At 29.5% G+C, this 11589-nt stretch overlaps 1 protein-coding gene across 1 annotated transcript; it reads right to left on the reverse strand.

Annotated features, from left to right (window-relative positions):
- Nucleotides 1-6456: 6456 nt before the first annotated feature.
- LOC110690983 (protein SPEAR3-like) lies at nucleotides 6457-9020 on the reverse strand. The gene is made up of 5 exons (XM_021867907.1): nucleotides 8640-9020; nucleotides 8270-8404; nucleotides 7759-7826; nucleotides 7163-7244; nucleotides 6457-7029 (listed from the first exon to the last, which is right to left on the reverse strand). The coding sequence occupies exons 1-5, from the start codon at nucleotides 8856-8858 to the stop codon at nucleotides 6931-6933; spliced, it is 603 nt and encodes a 200-aa protein (XP_021723599.1). The 5' UTR covers nucleotides 8859-9020; the 3' UTR covers nucleotides 6457-6930.
- Nucleotides 9021-11589: the final 2569 nt, after the last annotated feature.

The following is an 11589-nucleotide window of genomic DNA, read 5'->3' on the forward strand; positions in this document are numbered from 1 at the left end:
TAAAAAATTGTCGCAAAATATTGCAAGGAAGCTTAATTTGAAAGGTATATTCAAACGCGCAAAGCTTTAATTAAGCCATTGATAGCATGCCACATCAATCTTAGTCATTGAAAGAAAGAATAATATTGTTTCTTGTAATTCAAAGTGCATGACTCAGCAACATATACATGCATTTCAATTTTGATCATCATATTTTAATTTAAAGTTACCTTGCTTTTATTGTCATATTGTTCATGTGTTCACACTAAGTCACTACTTACGTCCCTATTTTTTAGCATATACTTGTATGATGTAGTTAGTCACGATCGAAGGAGTCTTGTAAGAGTAGTTGCCTAGTTGGTACTTGGCAACTAGAAGTCTAGAACTGGTTATTAGATAGGTTAGATCGGGTTTAGCGTGCAGTGGTTGTGTTGATCATCTACACGTCTATTGATACATTAATCAGTTTTTACTGGGTAAGGAAGATAAGGTCGAAGCTAGTCATAAATTAATAGCGTGTTGAATCTGTTGATGATGAGCTAATCATTAAACAAGGAAGGAAAAGGGAAAAGAAAGCATAAATGAATATGAAATTAAACATGCAATTTTATTTTAATCATAACTATTTTCTTTTATAGAGTTATTATTGGGCTATTATTTGGACCTTATTTTTGTCTTGTTCCATAATAATCATGTTCATTAAAGTTTTATCTTATAAAAACCCATTGGGCTATCTAGTTCAATAACTTAATGTTAGGAAAATAATCACATATGAGTTGTTGCATATTGAGAAAAAAAAACGAGTCAATAGCTAATAAATTGGTGGTATGGGCTATACATAATTTATTATCAAATCATAAATTGATTATATGAGAAATAATCACATTTTTTCTATGCATTCAAGATTTTCCCTCTCTTATGTTTATGTATTGCTTATCCACAGTTTAATATTATAATATTGATATACAATGAAATGTTGAAAATAATAGTAATAAATTCAAGGAAAAAAAATTCAAAAGAAACCCTACAAATTAGACAATTATGTTATGTAAAGAACATAAATAAAATCCAAGAAAAACGTGCATAATATAAGATATAAAATATAACTTACAAACTAGACGTTATGTTATGTAAACTTGTGAAGGAACGATGGCAACAAATTTCCACCATGCTAGCTAGATTCAAATATTGAATGAGTGAATGAGAGATTGTAAAATTTGAAATTCCACATTTTACTTTAATTAATGAGCTAGTCCAAGCCTAACGTAGCAAACCACAAACTCAATATAGTTCATACCAATTAACTTTTGTTAAATATTTAGTGTATACAAAATTAAACTTGACAACCGAGGCCAAACAATATTCAAAAATACACATAAAAGTTAAGGACTTGTTTGACATTATTTTTGGTTTTTAGTTTCCTGTTTTTTTGAAAACTAAAAATCAAAAACAGGAAACAAGAAAAAGGTGTTTCCACTTTTTTGTTGTCAGTTTTCAAAATTATTATGATTTTAATAAGTTTAAATAATTTTTGATTCATTATGACATATATCATATACTTTTATACAACAAAAAACCAAAAAAACAAAAAAACCACAGCAATGCCTAACGAACCCTAAATAAAAAAATAAATTGAAAATTCAATATAGTAGCGTTGTGGTTAATTATTTATATATAGCAATAAAAGCTTTTATTACATTAAGTGTAAAATTTTGTTAGAATAATCTTATAATTTTGCCCAACTAAACTTAATTTTATAAGTCGACATAAGTCTTCATTTACTTCAAGGGAACACATCTACCCATCTCGTGACATGGGTCCTCTTTGTGTTTCACCAGTGCACAAAGCATCTAACCCCAATGTTTAACATCCAAGGGTGGGGTTGGCAAAAAGAGTCATTATTCATCATAATTTAATGTTTTAATCCATAAACTAAGTAGTAATTAGGAAAAAAAAATTAAAAATATAAGACAAAAGTTGTACGTTTAGAGGGAATATGATATCTAGATTAGATTTTATGCACATGCAAAAACCTATTAGCGGGATCAGCACAACTTCACACGATTGGCTTAACCAATAAAGTCATCTCAAAATCAAATAAACTTAGTTGTAAAATCTATTTATTCAACTGCTCACAAAATCAACATCAATCCTATATTTTATATTATAAGATTCCTTAAGTTTAACTAAATTATTATTGATGGGGTACTTAAACACACTTTGATTGGATGCTAGCTTTTTATATTTTATTTTGTCTTAAAGACTGAACTTTAATGTACAACCACAAAAAAAATTGATTTAAAAATTAATGGAAAAATTGATCAATACTATAGTGCAAAAGAAAGAATCACAAGATTCTTTTAGAAAAAGAATTAATGATCATGATCTTGTTTAGCTTTGACAACTCTAAATTATGCTTTTTAATTTAGGATTAGAGTAAAACTACTTTATCCTTTAGTCAATTAATTATGGCTTATTTGATTGACTATAAATCACACAAGTGTCAGATTTTGTCTTAAAAACAGTGTGTGTTAGTTAGCAAAGCCAAAAAGGTAGTGTGGATGTAATTATCCAATATACATGTCAAATAGTTGCACATGATGAGTGATTCAAATTACAAATAAATAAAAACATCAATTCATCTTACACCATGCATGGTGTGCTTAGAATGAACTAGGTGCATCCATATGGTGATATGGACTTTTTTTTTTTTTTTTTTGCTAATTTGATTAATTTTGCTAATTTTTTAAATAATATATTAAAAATTAAATCTAGTTGTAGGTGTATTTGAGTGAAAATTTTGTAAAACAACATATTCGACAAGTTAAAATAGTACATAAAAATTAAGAACTTTTTAATCATCGAAGAGAAAGTTAAAAAATAAATAAAAAACCTAGTGGCTAAATGAACAAATTAGCAATTTTATATCATATACATACACTATATATATTTTTAGTTCTTTACCTCTGCTTTAAAAAAATGTAGGCATACTATCTAATATCTATACCCTATGTCCACTTCTATTTTAATAATTAGATTTTCTTTTGGAGAAAAAAAAAAAAACATCAGTTTCATATATTCATCATAGTGTTTGAGTATACGATTATTATCCACTTTTGGGAACATCATTGAAGTTGAATGATGCTATGATGTATAAATAAATATGACATATCCCCTAATCCCCTATTATACAATGCATGTCTTTACTTTTCTTTTTTTTTTTTAAGAAAAACTTTATCTAAACTAAAGTGGAATGCTCAACAAAAAGTTTGATAAAGTTATCTTTTTACAAATAATATTTTTAATTAGGTAGTTAGTTTCACTCAATTTTTATTTTTTTTCTTCTAATTAATACAATTACAGATAATAATTTTTCAATGGCTACATTAAAATTGTAGTTATTGTAACAAATTGATCTTAAATCGTGGTCATAATATATATGTTAATCACTTTTTTTCTTTTTCCAAAGAGGGCCGAATGGCTTTGAGATCGCCTAAATTATATCTTTAGTATGGCTTATTTAGTTACAAGGAGTACCTGAAATTAAAAATATTAGTAAGTGTGCTTTACATGAAAGACCACATGATGAAGAATTTATAAACATAGTAAAATCTTCAAATTGTACTTTTAAAATGATGATTGAAATCGACATAGTAAGCAACCATGCTCCACAAAGATCATCATAACGTGCTATAAGTCGGACATTCGATTTGTAAACATAGTTTGAAAATATTGTAACTAACATATATATTGTGATGACAATAGCATACTTGTTATTATATACTATGTCCTTAGTATATACTTAATAAAGCCATAAAAATATTAATCAATGTCTAACCTAAACTAACATGCATATGTCACTACATACACCTAATTTAGTGAAGGAAAAAAAAGAGAGAGAAAGAAGGGCCCCACCATTCTATTAGAATTAGGGGGACCAAAGAGATTAGGTTATAATCCACATTTACACCTCATTATTAAGACAAACAATTGGGTATGAAGGATTTGAAGAATGGGACGTATCTTTAAGGCTATAAGTTGATACCCTCTTAAGAGGACAAAGGTGCCCCATTTAACCTAATATTATTTAGCTTTAATAACCACTCCCATCGATTTCTCAATTATTCATACATTTATAGGTTTAGCATCCAAGACTATTTCATATATATCATGCATATTTTCAAAGAATGCTAGAGTTTTTCAGTAAATAGCTCGACCATGCAAGAGTTATTCAGCAAGTAGCTCGACCATATAAATTAATATAATTTTATTATATTATGTAGTTATTGATTTGGATTGCACTCGTCATTTCATTTTGTTAATATTATAATGAAGTGTTTTTACTGATACAAACCCACACATTTTCTTATTGTCTTGCTTTATGTTTATGGACATTATTATGTCCTATTACTAATTTACCTCTTCTTGACTTTGCAACAATAATTAGATAGTAAAGGTGTAAAATAATTATTTCTTACTTTAAAAAGAACATTTCTACTTTTCTTTGACTAGAAATATATAACTTTTATGCAATTAAAATGATAATGTATCTCGTCAACAATATATTAAAAATAAATAAATAAAAATAAAAAGGTTGATAATAATGATTGTCTAGCTAAGTTGACATTGTTGGTATCAATTTTCCTCTTTTTTCTTCTTTTAAGGAGTTTATTACTAATTAAAAGATCGATTGAAGAAAAAGGTGTGATTAACTGATCCAATAACTTTAAAAATTATGAAATCAAAGTTAACTATACTATTGGCTTTCCACATTATCATTCTTTAAGTGTAATCAATCATAGATTCATAGATACACATTATTCACTAATTCACCATTGTTAAGGTAGTAATTAAATATCAAGTATCAATGTTTTTACATGAATTAAATCAAAATCGTCTTGGTAACAATAAATATTTCATCGAAATAATCATCATCCTCGACTTTAGGTTTACTAAGCACGTACAAACAATTGTATTGATATGCTATATGATTCATTAGTAAGAAGATATGCTTAGCATATCTGAGCTTGAATCTTGACAGATGACTAAATCTTTTGCTAATTATATGATTGATTTCTTTCCACACTGGATCATCTGGCAGTATATTACATGTCATAACAATGTAATTAATTAAACAACTTGTTCCAAAAAATAAAATTAATATTTTATATATTTAACAAAATACAATTGCAATTACTTAATCACAGCTCCCATGCAAGAGCATGTGTAGATGTAAAATAAAATTATGCATGTTGACTATATGATAAAATTTTATTATAAACTTTAATATTCTCTATACTTTTCAAGAACATGAGGATCTGTGTCTTAGTACGTAGGTCTTTTCCTCGAAACTTCTGCTACTCTCATTAATATGCTCTTTTTTTTTTCTTTTTTTTTTTTGAATTATAATGTTATGATTTTAGTATAATACATACTACTATACATATAAAACTATATATGAAGTATATAGGTAGGGCACTGAACGTAAGAAGACTTCAATTTGGATCATGAAGCAAAAGTAAACACTACTACTATCTTATCTTTTATAGTCTTTCGATAGTAGTTTGGAATTTTAACTAGTAATGTGACAATTAAAATCCGAAAGTGAAAGTGTAAAATATTAAAAGTACAGTTTTTATTTGAATTTGAATAATTCATACTGCATTGTCTAGTTAAGTTTTGTAGGTACTTATTTTTAATAAAAGCTATTACTTTAAATATTACAATATTGAGCATTTGTTTCACAATGTGAGGCACTCATGAGTCATGCTTATTGAGGGTCAAACTTTGACCACATAGTTTGTTAAAAATAAAATTAATATACTTTATAATAAAATATTAGGTTAGGATTGAAAAAATATTCTCACAATAATTTCATTTTGTGAGATTTGAGTTCAATAAAAAAATTTATTAATTAAACCCTTGTATTATGATAAAGGGTGAATTATACAAGTAATTTTTTTAACATCGTCCTCTATTTTACTTTGAAAAAAGACTCTTATTATCAAACAAAATTACAAAAAGATAGTGAATGTAGTTCGAAGGTGCTAGCTAGCTAGTTGGTTATTAATTTAAAAGAGGTGGTATTCAAATTCGGGAATAGTTTCCTTCTAGATTTCTTCAATCCTCTTTGTAACTCTCTTTTAATCTCAATTCTCTGACGAAAATAAATAGTTTGAAGAAATGCTCAAATTTCAAGCTATGTTACTCTACCAGCTTCTTAGAGGAATAATTCGTATATAATCATAGCTAAAACAGTCTAATATTTCAAAAAGTGTACTTAAAAAAGTCTAATATTTCAAAAAGCTAAGTGTACTTAAAAAAGATGTTATTAATTAATGCACTTATGTACAGATTTAAATGAGAATATTCATCCATACTCTAAATTCTTTAAAATAAAAAAAAAGTTGTCATCATTTCTGTCTCAAAATTCTTTTCCATGCATCTTCAATAATATTGATCAACAAGCTCTTTTTTTTTTTTTTTTTTTTTTGTGACAAGATATTGATCAACAAGCTAGGGTTGCAAATATATAGCTAAAATTTGTGGATAATAGAATACACACTATATAGTTTAGCTCCCCACTTAATTATATGCAATAATGCCAATAAGCTAGGCAAATACACAATAGTCTTGTATACCATCTAAAATCACATTATATTTTCCATTAACTTAATCTGCTACTCGATTTGCCTCTCGATGTTAATTAGTAATGCATCAAAGCATATACAAGCACATCAGAAGAATATAATTAATTACATCGACTCTAATAAGCGATCTTCATAGGTTAATTATCTTCCAAATATCGATCGATATATATGTATAATACTTGTACGTGTTCTTCCCCGTTGATGAACAAGATATATACTGCATCTTAGCTTCTTGATTCAACTTCTGGCTGTTATCGATTAAACCCGAGTTCCCGGAACCTCCGGGAAATCATCTCATTGATTAGAGTGATAGCCTGAGCTCCAAATCTACTTCTTCCTGATCACTTGATTCTGAATTTTGGCTATTTCTCAAGAAATCAATTCTTTGATGCCTCGAGTCCTACAAGTTCGTAAAAATTTAACTAATTTAGTACTCCTAATTCATAATCAAAAGAATGAACATTTAATATAAAAGAATGAACATATATATAAATATATGTACTAGCTAGAACTAATTGATTTCATGAATGTACCTCATAATAGCTAATTCGATGCCTAGGAATCGCGTCTGCTTGTGTATACGTCGAGCTCTCTAGTATACCATTAGGGTTCCATCTGATCCAAGATAAACATTACATTATTAGTTTATTTGGCATGTTTAAATGAAAATTTAAATAATAAGATACTATATTTTTTTTTTTTTAAAAAAAAAAGTAATCTTTATATGTAATAATTTAAACTAGTATCTATAATCATTCTTCATTTAGGTTTTACATACAATTAGTATAATAGTAAATGTTTTCGATGGGAAAATATATTACTTTAATTAATCTTGCTAGAAAACTATAATTTAACTTCAATAATGCAGCAATTAAAAAAAAAATAGCTATGTACATTGCATTGGAAAAACTAGCTACATACATAGTACTACTCTATACAATTAACTTGTTTAAAATGGATGTACCGAAAGATTAGGCTCTTGATGCTTCACAATTAGAGATTATAATCATGTAATTAATTAATTATTAATTATATAGTAATATAGTTGACTGTATCAAGCTTGTTCTAATTATTATTATTTTTTATTTTTTTTACCTTTACTACTTGTAAATAAAATGTATGTACATACCTTTGTGCACTACTAGGCTGAGAATCTTGGTATCTTAAATTGGACCTTTCATGATCTCCAAATACCATCTGCAAATTAAATTCATGCATGAAAGTTTGTTAGAGATTTAGTGAATGTATATTCCTTTGAATATAGTCACCCAAAAAGACTAAAGAAGAAGCTAAAATAAAGATAATGATAATAGTAAGCTCGCCTATTGGGAAAACTATTACACGGCAGTACTCTTTTCGTACCACAATGTTTGGCAGATTTGTAGCATAAGTCACAAATTACAAAGTGATAAAAATTGTTGAATTTGGAATCTCCCAAGAAAATCCCTAACATTTTGTGAGTTACAAAACTACCCCTCCCTCATAGTACTTGATTACTGTTTAATTAGAAGGACAAATTTAGATTTGCAACCAAACTTATTATTCCACACCAAAGTCAAAGAAAACAAAAACATTATTGTAAGAAGAAAACAAAATATTTGACTACAATTTGATGCAAAGATTGACTAAAAATTAATTACCATGAAGTTAGGATGATGAGCATAAGAAGTTGATGAAGTTGAAGGTGAAGAAGATTGTGAATAATATGGATTATTATATGATGTCGAAGATTGTTGTACTCCATAACTTTGTAGTCCTTGCAATCTCACATCGTCCTGTAATTTAAAATCACACAAAATAACCTTTAAAGTTAAAAACGCGATAATTTCATTATCACCATAACAAAAAAAAAAAATACATAATTAGGTAACTCTTTGCTTTGTAGCGAAGAAAACCTAATTTGAGTATTTTCTATTATGTACATGAGAGTTAAAAAAAATGTTACGAGTATTTAGAATATAAAAAAAAAAAAAAAAAAAAAAAAAAAAAAAAAAAAAAAAAACCAGTTACCTGATGAAAGGTGGGCGGGGTAGGGGAAGAGTTAAACCCGCTACAACCCATCTGGCTGCGCAGTCGGATTTGTTCCAACTGCGCAACCCCGAGACCTCTTTGAGGTTGTTTAGGCTTCTCAGAGCCATTCTTTTTACTCTTCCTAGACGACGAAGACGATGACGACGATTTATCATTCGAGTTTCCCATTTTAGGAATCCCAAAATAGCCACTACCCATATCTTCAAATGATCTGATATCGATCTTTACTTTCTTCTTCTTGTAATTATTTATTTTTATGAGCTTATTATAAATGAAAAATATGAAGGAAAAAAATAAAAATGAAGGTTTTAGAGAGAGAAAATGTAGCTTTCAGAAATCCTGAACTGATTTGCCCAGCTACCCTTTTTATATTCTGAGTGTGTAAAGTAGTTGCACCGCTGGATCTGATTGCAATTGATTTTTTCAATTTTTTTTTTAACAAAAAAATTTAATTATTGTTTTGGAAAAATTAATTAAAATAGAAATAATTAAAAATTATTATTATAATAATTTAAAAATTATTGAATGAGGACGTAAGATTCTGTGCGGGATGCATGCTCGTTTAAATTGCGAAAGTGATAAAATAATAGGCGTTACTTTTAGGAGCTTCTACTACAATTAGGGGTGTCAACGGGGCGGGGCGGGGCGGATTTTGGCATTCCCATCCCCATCCCCGCCTCACATTTTCATCCCCATCCCCATCCCCATCCCCATGTCGGGTCTGAAAATAATCCCCGTCCCCGCCCCGGCGGGTCCAACTCTAAAACCACCCCCGCCCCATCCCCGTCCCCGCCCCATACCCGCCAAACCCCCACCCCATACCCGCCAAACCCCCGCCTCATCCCCGCCAATTCCCCGCCCCATACCCGCCAACTTAGTATTGAGAAAAGCAACTGTCTTTCAAGTTTCAAGTGTCAACTGAAACCCTGCAGACTTCATAGTAGACTAATGAAAAAGTAGCAGTGCATACAAATCCCATTAACTCAAATCCAACAAAAACCACTGCAAGATCAACCATTTTCATAAAGTGCAACACCTTAGGCATACATACTACATTACTACATATTAAAAAACTTAAAATTAGTAGTACATAAGAGAAAAAAAAAAAAAAAAACACTAACTCCAAATTGTCCAAAGTCCAAATATTAAAAATAACTACAAGTCTACAAATATTCAAATACATAACAAGAAATTCATTAGGCCTTGAATTATTCGGTGCAAAGTCCACTTGTTCCAGAATCGATATCACATGTTTCAAATCCTTCCTCTAATTCTCCCACTAATTTAGCATATTCATCATCCTTAAATTCTCCACAATCTGCAAATACAATGTGAATTAATTAAAATAAATAAATAATATTATTAATTAAATAAAATTTTATGTTAGCTATTTACTTTTAGAAGCAGCCCATATCCAATTTTGAGTACACATCAAAGCTTCTACAGCTTCCGGTAAAAGCCGACTACGATAAGGATTAAGAACCCGACCACTTGTGCTAAATGCGGACTCTGATGCAACAGTAGAAACAGGAATGCTCAATATATCTCGTGCTATTTGCTGAAGAATGGGATATGTGCCTCCATTTGTCTTCCACCAGTTAAGAATATCAAAATCTTGGACTAGAGGCACATTAGCAGCATCTAAATACTTATCCAAATCTGATATATCATGACTTGAGTCCTTATCTTGTTGTAAAAATTCAGCAAATTCTTGCATAAAGGTCTCTTCATTGGATTTGCTACTACTACCCAAATCAAAATCTTGTTGGTTGCTACTACCTTGAGTTTTACCCATCTTAGACCCATATTCATCAACCAATCTTCGTAGAAGATCACTAATTCTACTAACCTCAATTTCAAAGTCATGCTCATCAAAAAATTTTGCAAAATAAAAGCGAATAAGAGCCATTTTGTATCTAGGATCTAGTATTGTTGCCACTCCCATTAAGCCATTCACACTAGCCCAATACTTGTTATATTTTTGTAACATAATGTCGGCCATTTTCCTTACATAATCATGAGGAGATAAAAGCCAACCAGAAATAGCAATTCTCAAAGCACAAATTTTAGGAAAATAAAGATTGGCCGTAGGGTAATTTGTTCCTGAAAAACTAAGGGTAGTTTTACTAAACACTTCCAAATGTTCACATATTTTCTCAACTTTTTCCCAATCTTCAGGGGTCGGTGGATTCTTATATAAATTATTACGAGCACTTAAAACAACAAACACTTCTTTATAACTAGTAGCAATAGAAAGCATTTCATAAGTAGAATTCCACCGGGTTTTGCAATCAAGTGCTAACTTTCTACTACACTCAGGAGTTATTTGCTTAGCCACTTGTTCAAACCTTTGTACTCTCTTATCAGAAGCAGTCCAAAACACAACACTATCCCTAATTCTTTGAACACCATTTGATACCACAGCACTTAAACCATCTTGAACAATCAAATTTAATATGTGAGCACAACAACGCATATGAAAAAAATCACCTCGCAATAAAAGTGAGCCATATGGAAACACTCCTTTCAAAATTTCCATCATTGCATCATTAGTTGAACAATTATCCACGGTTATAGAAGACAACCTAAGATCAAGATTCCATGATTGAATGCTTTCTTTCAAAGCATCAGCAAGAACCTCAGCAGTATGAGGGGCGGGGACATATAAAAACCTACCAAAACCAATGAAAATAACATATATTATTTGTCTATTCAATACTATTGTGGATATATGGGCTCATTATTATCATCCATCATCACAACTTATAATTCTTATGATTTTAAAATTCACACAAAAAACTATAGCAATACAAAGACAACCAAAAAAAATAAACAAGTTATAAGTAACCAGAAAACAATACCTTATGATCCGACTTTGCAACTTCCATGTATTATCAATAAAATGTGAGGTGACCGCCATATAACCTTT

This window comes from Chenopodium quinoa, unplaced genomic scaffold (assembly GCF_001683475.1).
Source record: "Chenopodium quinoa cultivar QQ74 unplaced genomic scaffold, ASM168347v1, whole genome shotgun sequence".
NCBI classification, from domain to species: domain Eukaryota; kingdom Viridiplantae; phylum Streptophyta; class Magnoliopsida; order Caryophyllales; family Amaranthaceae; genus Chenopodium; species Chenopodium quinoa.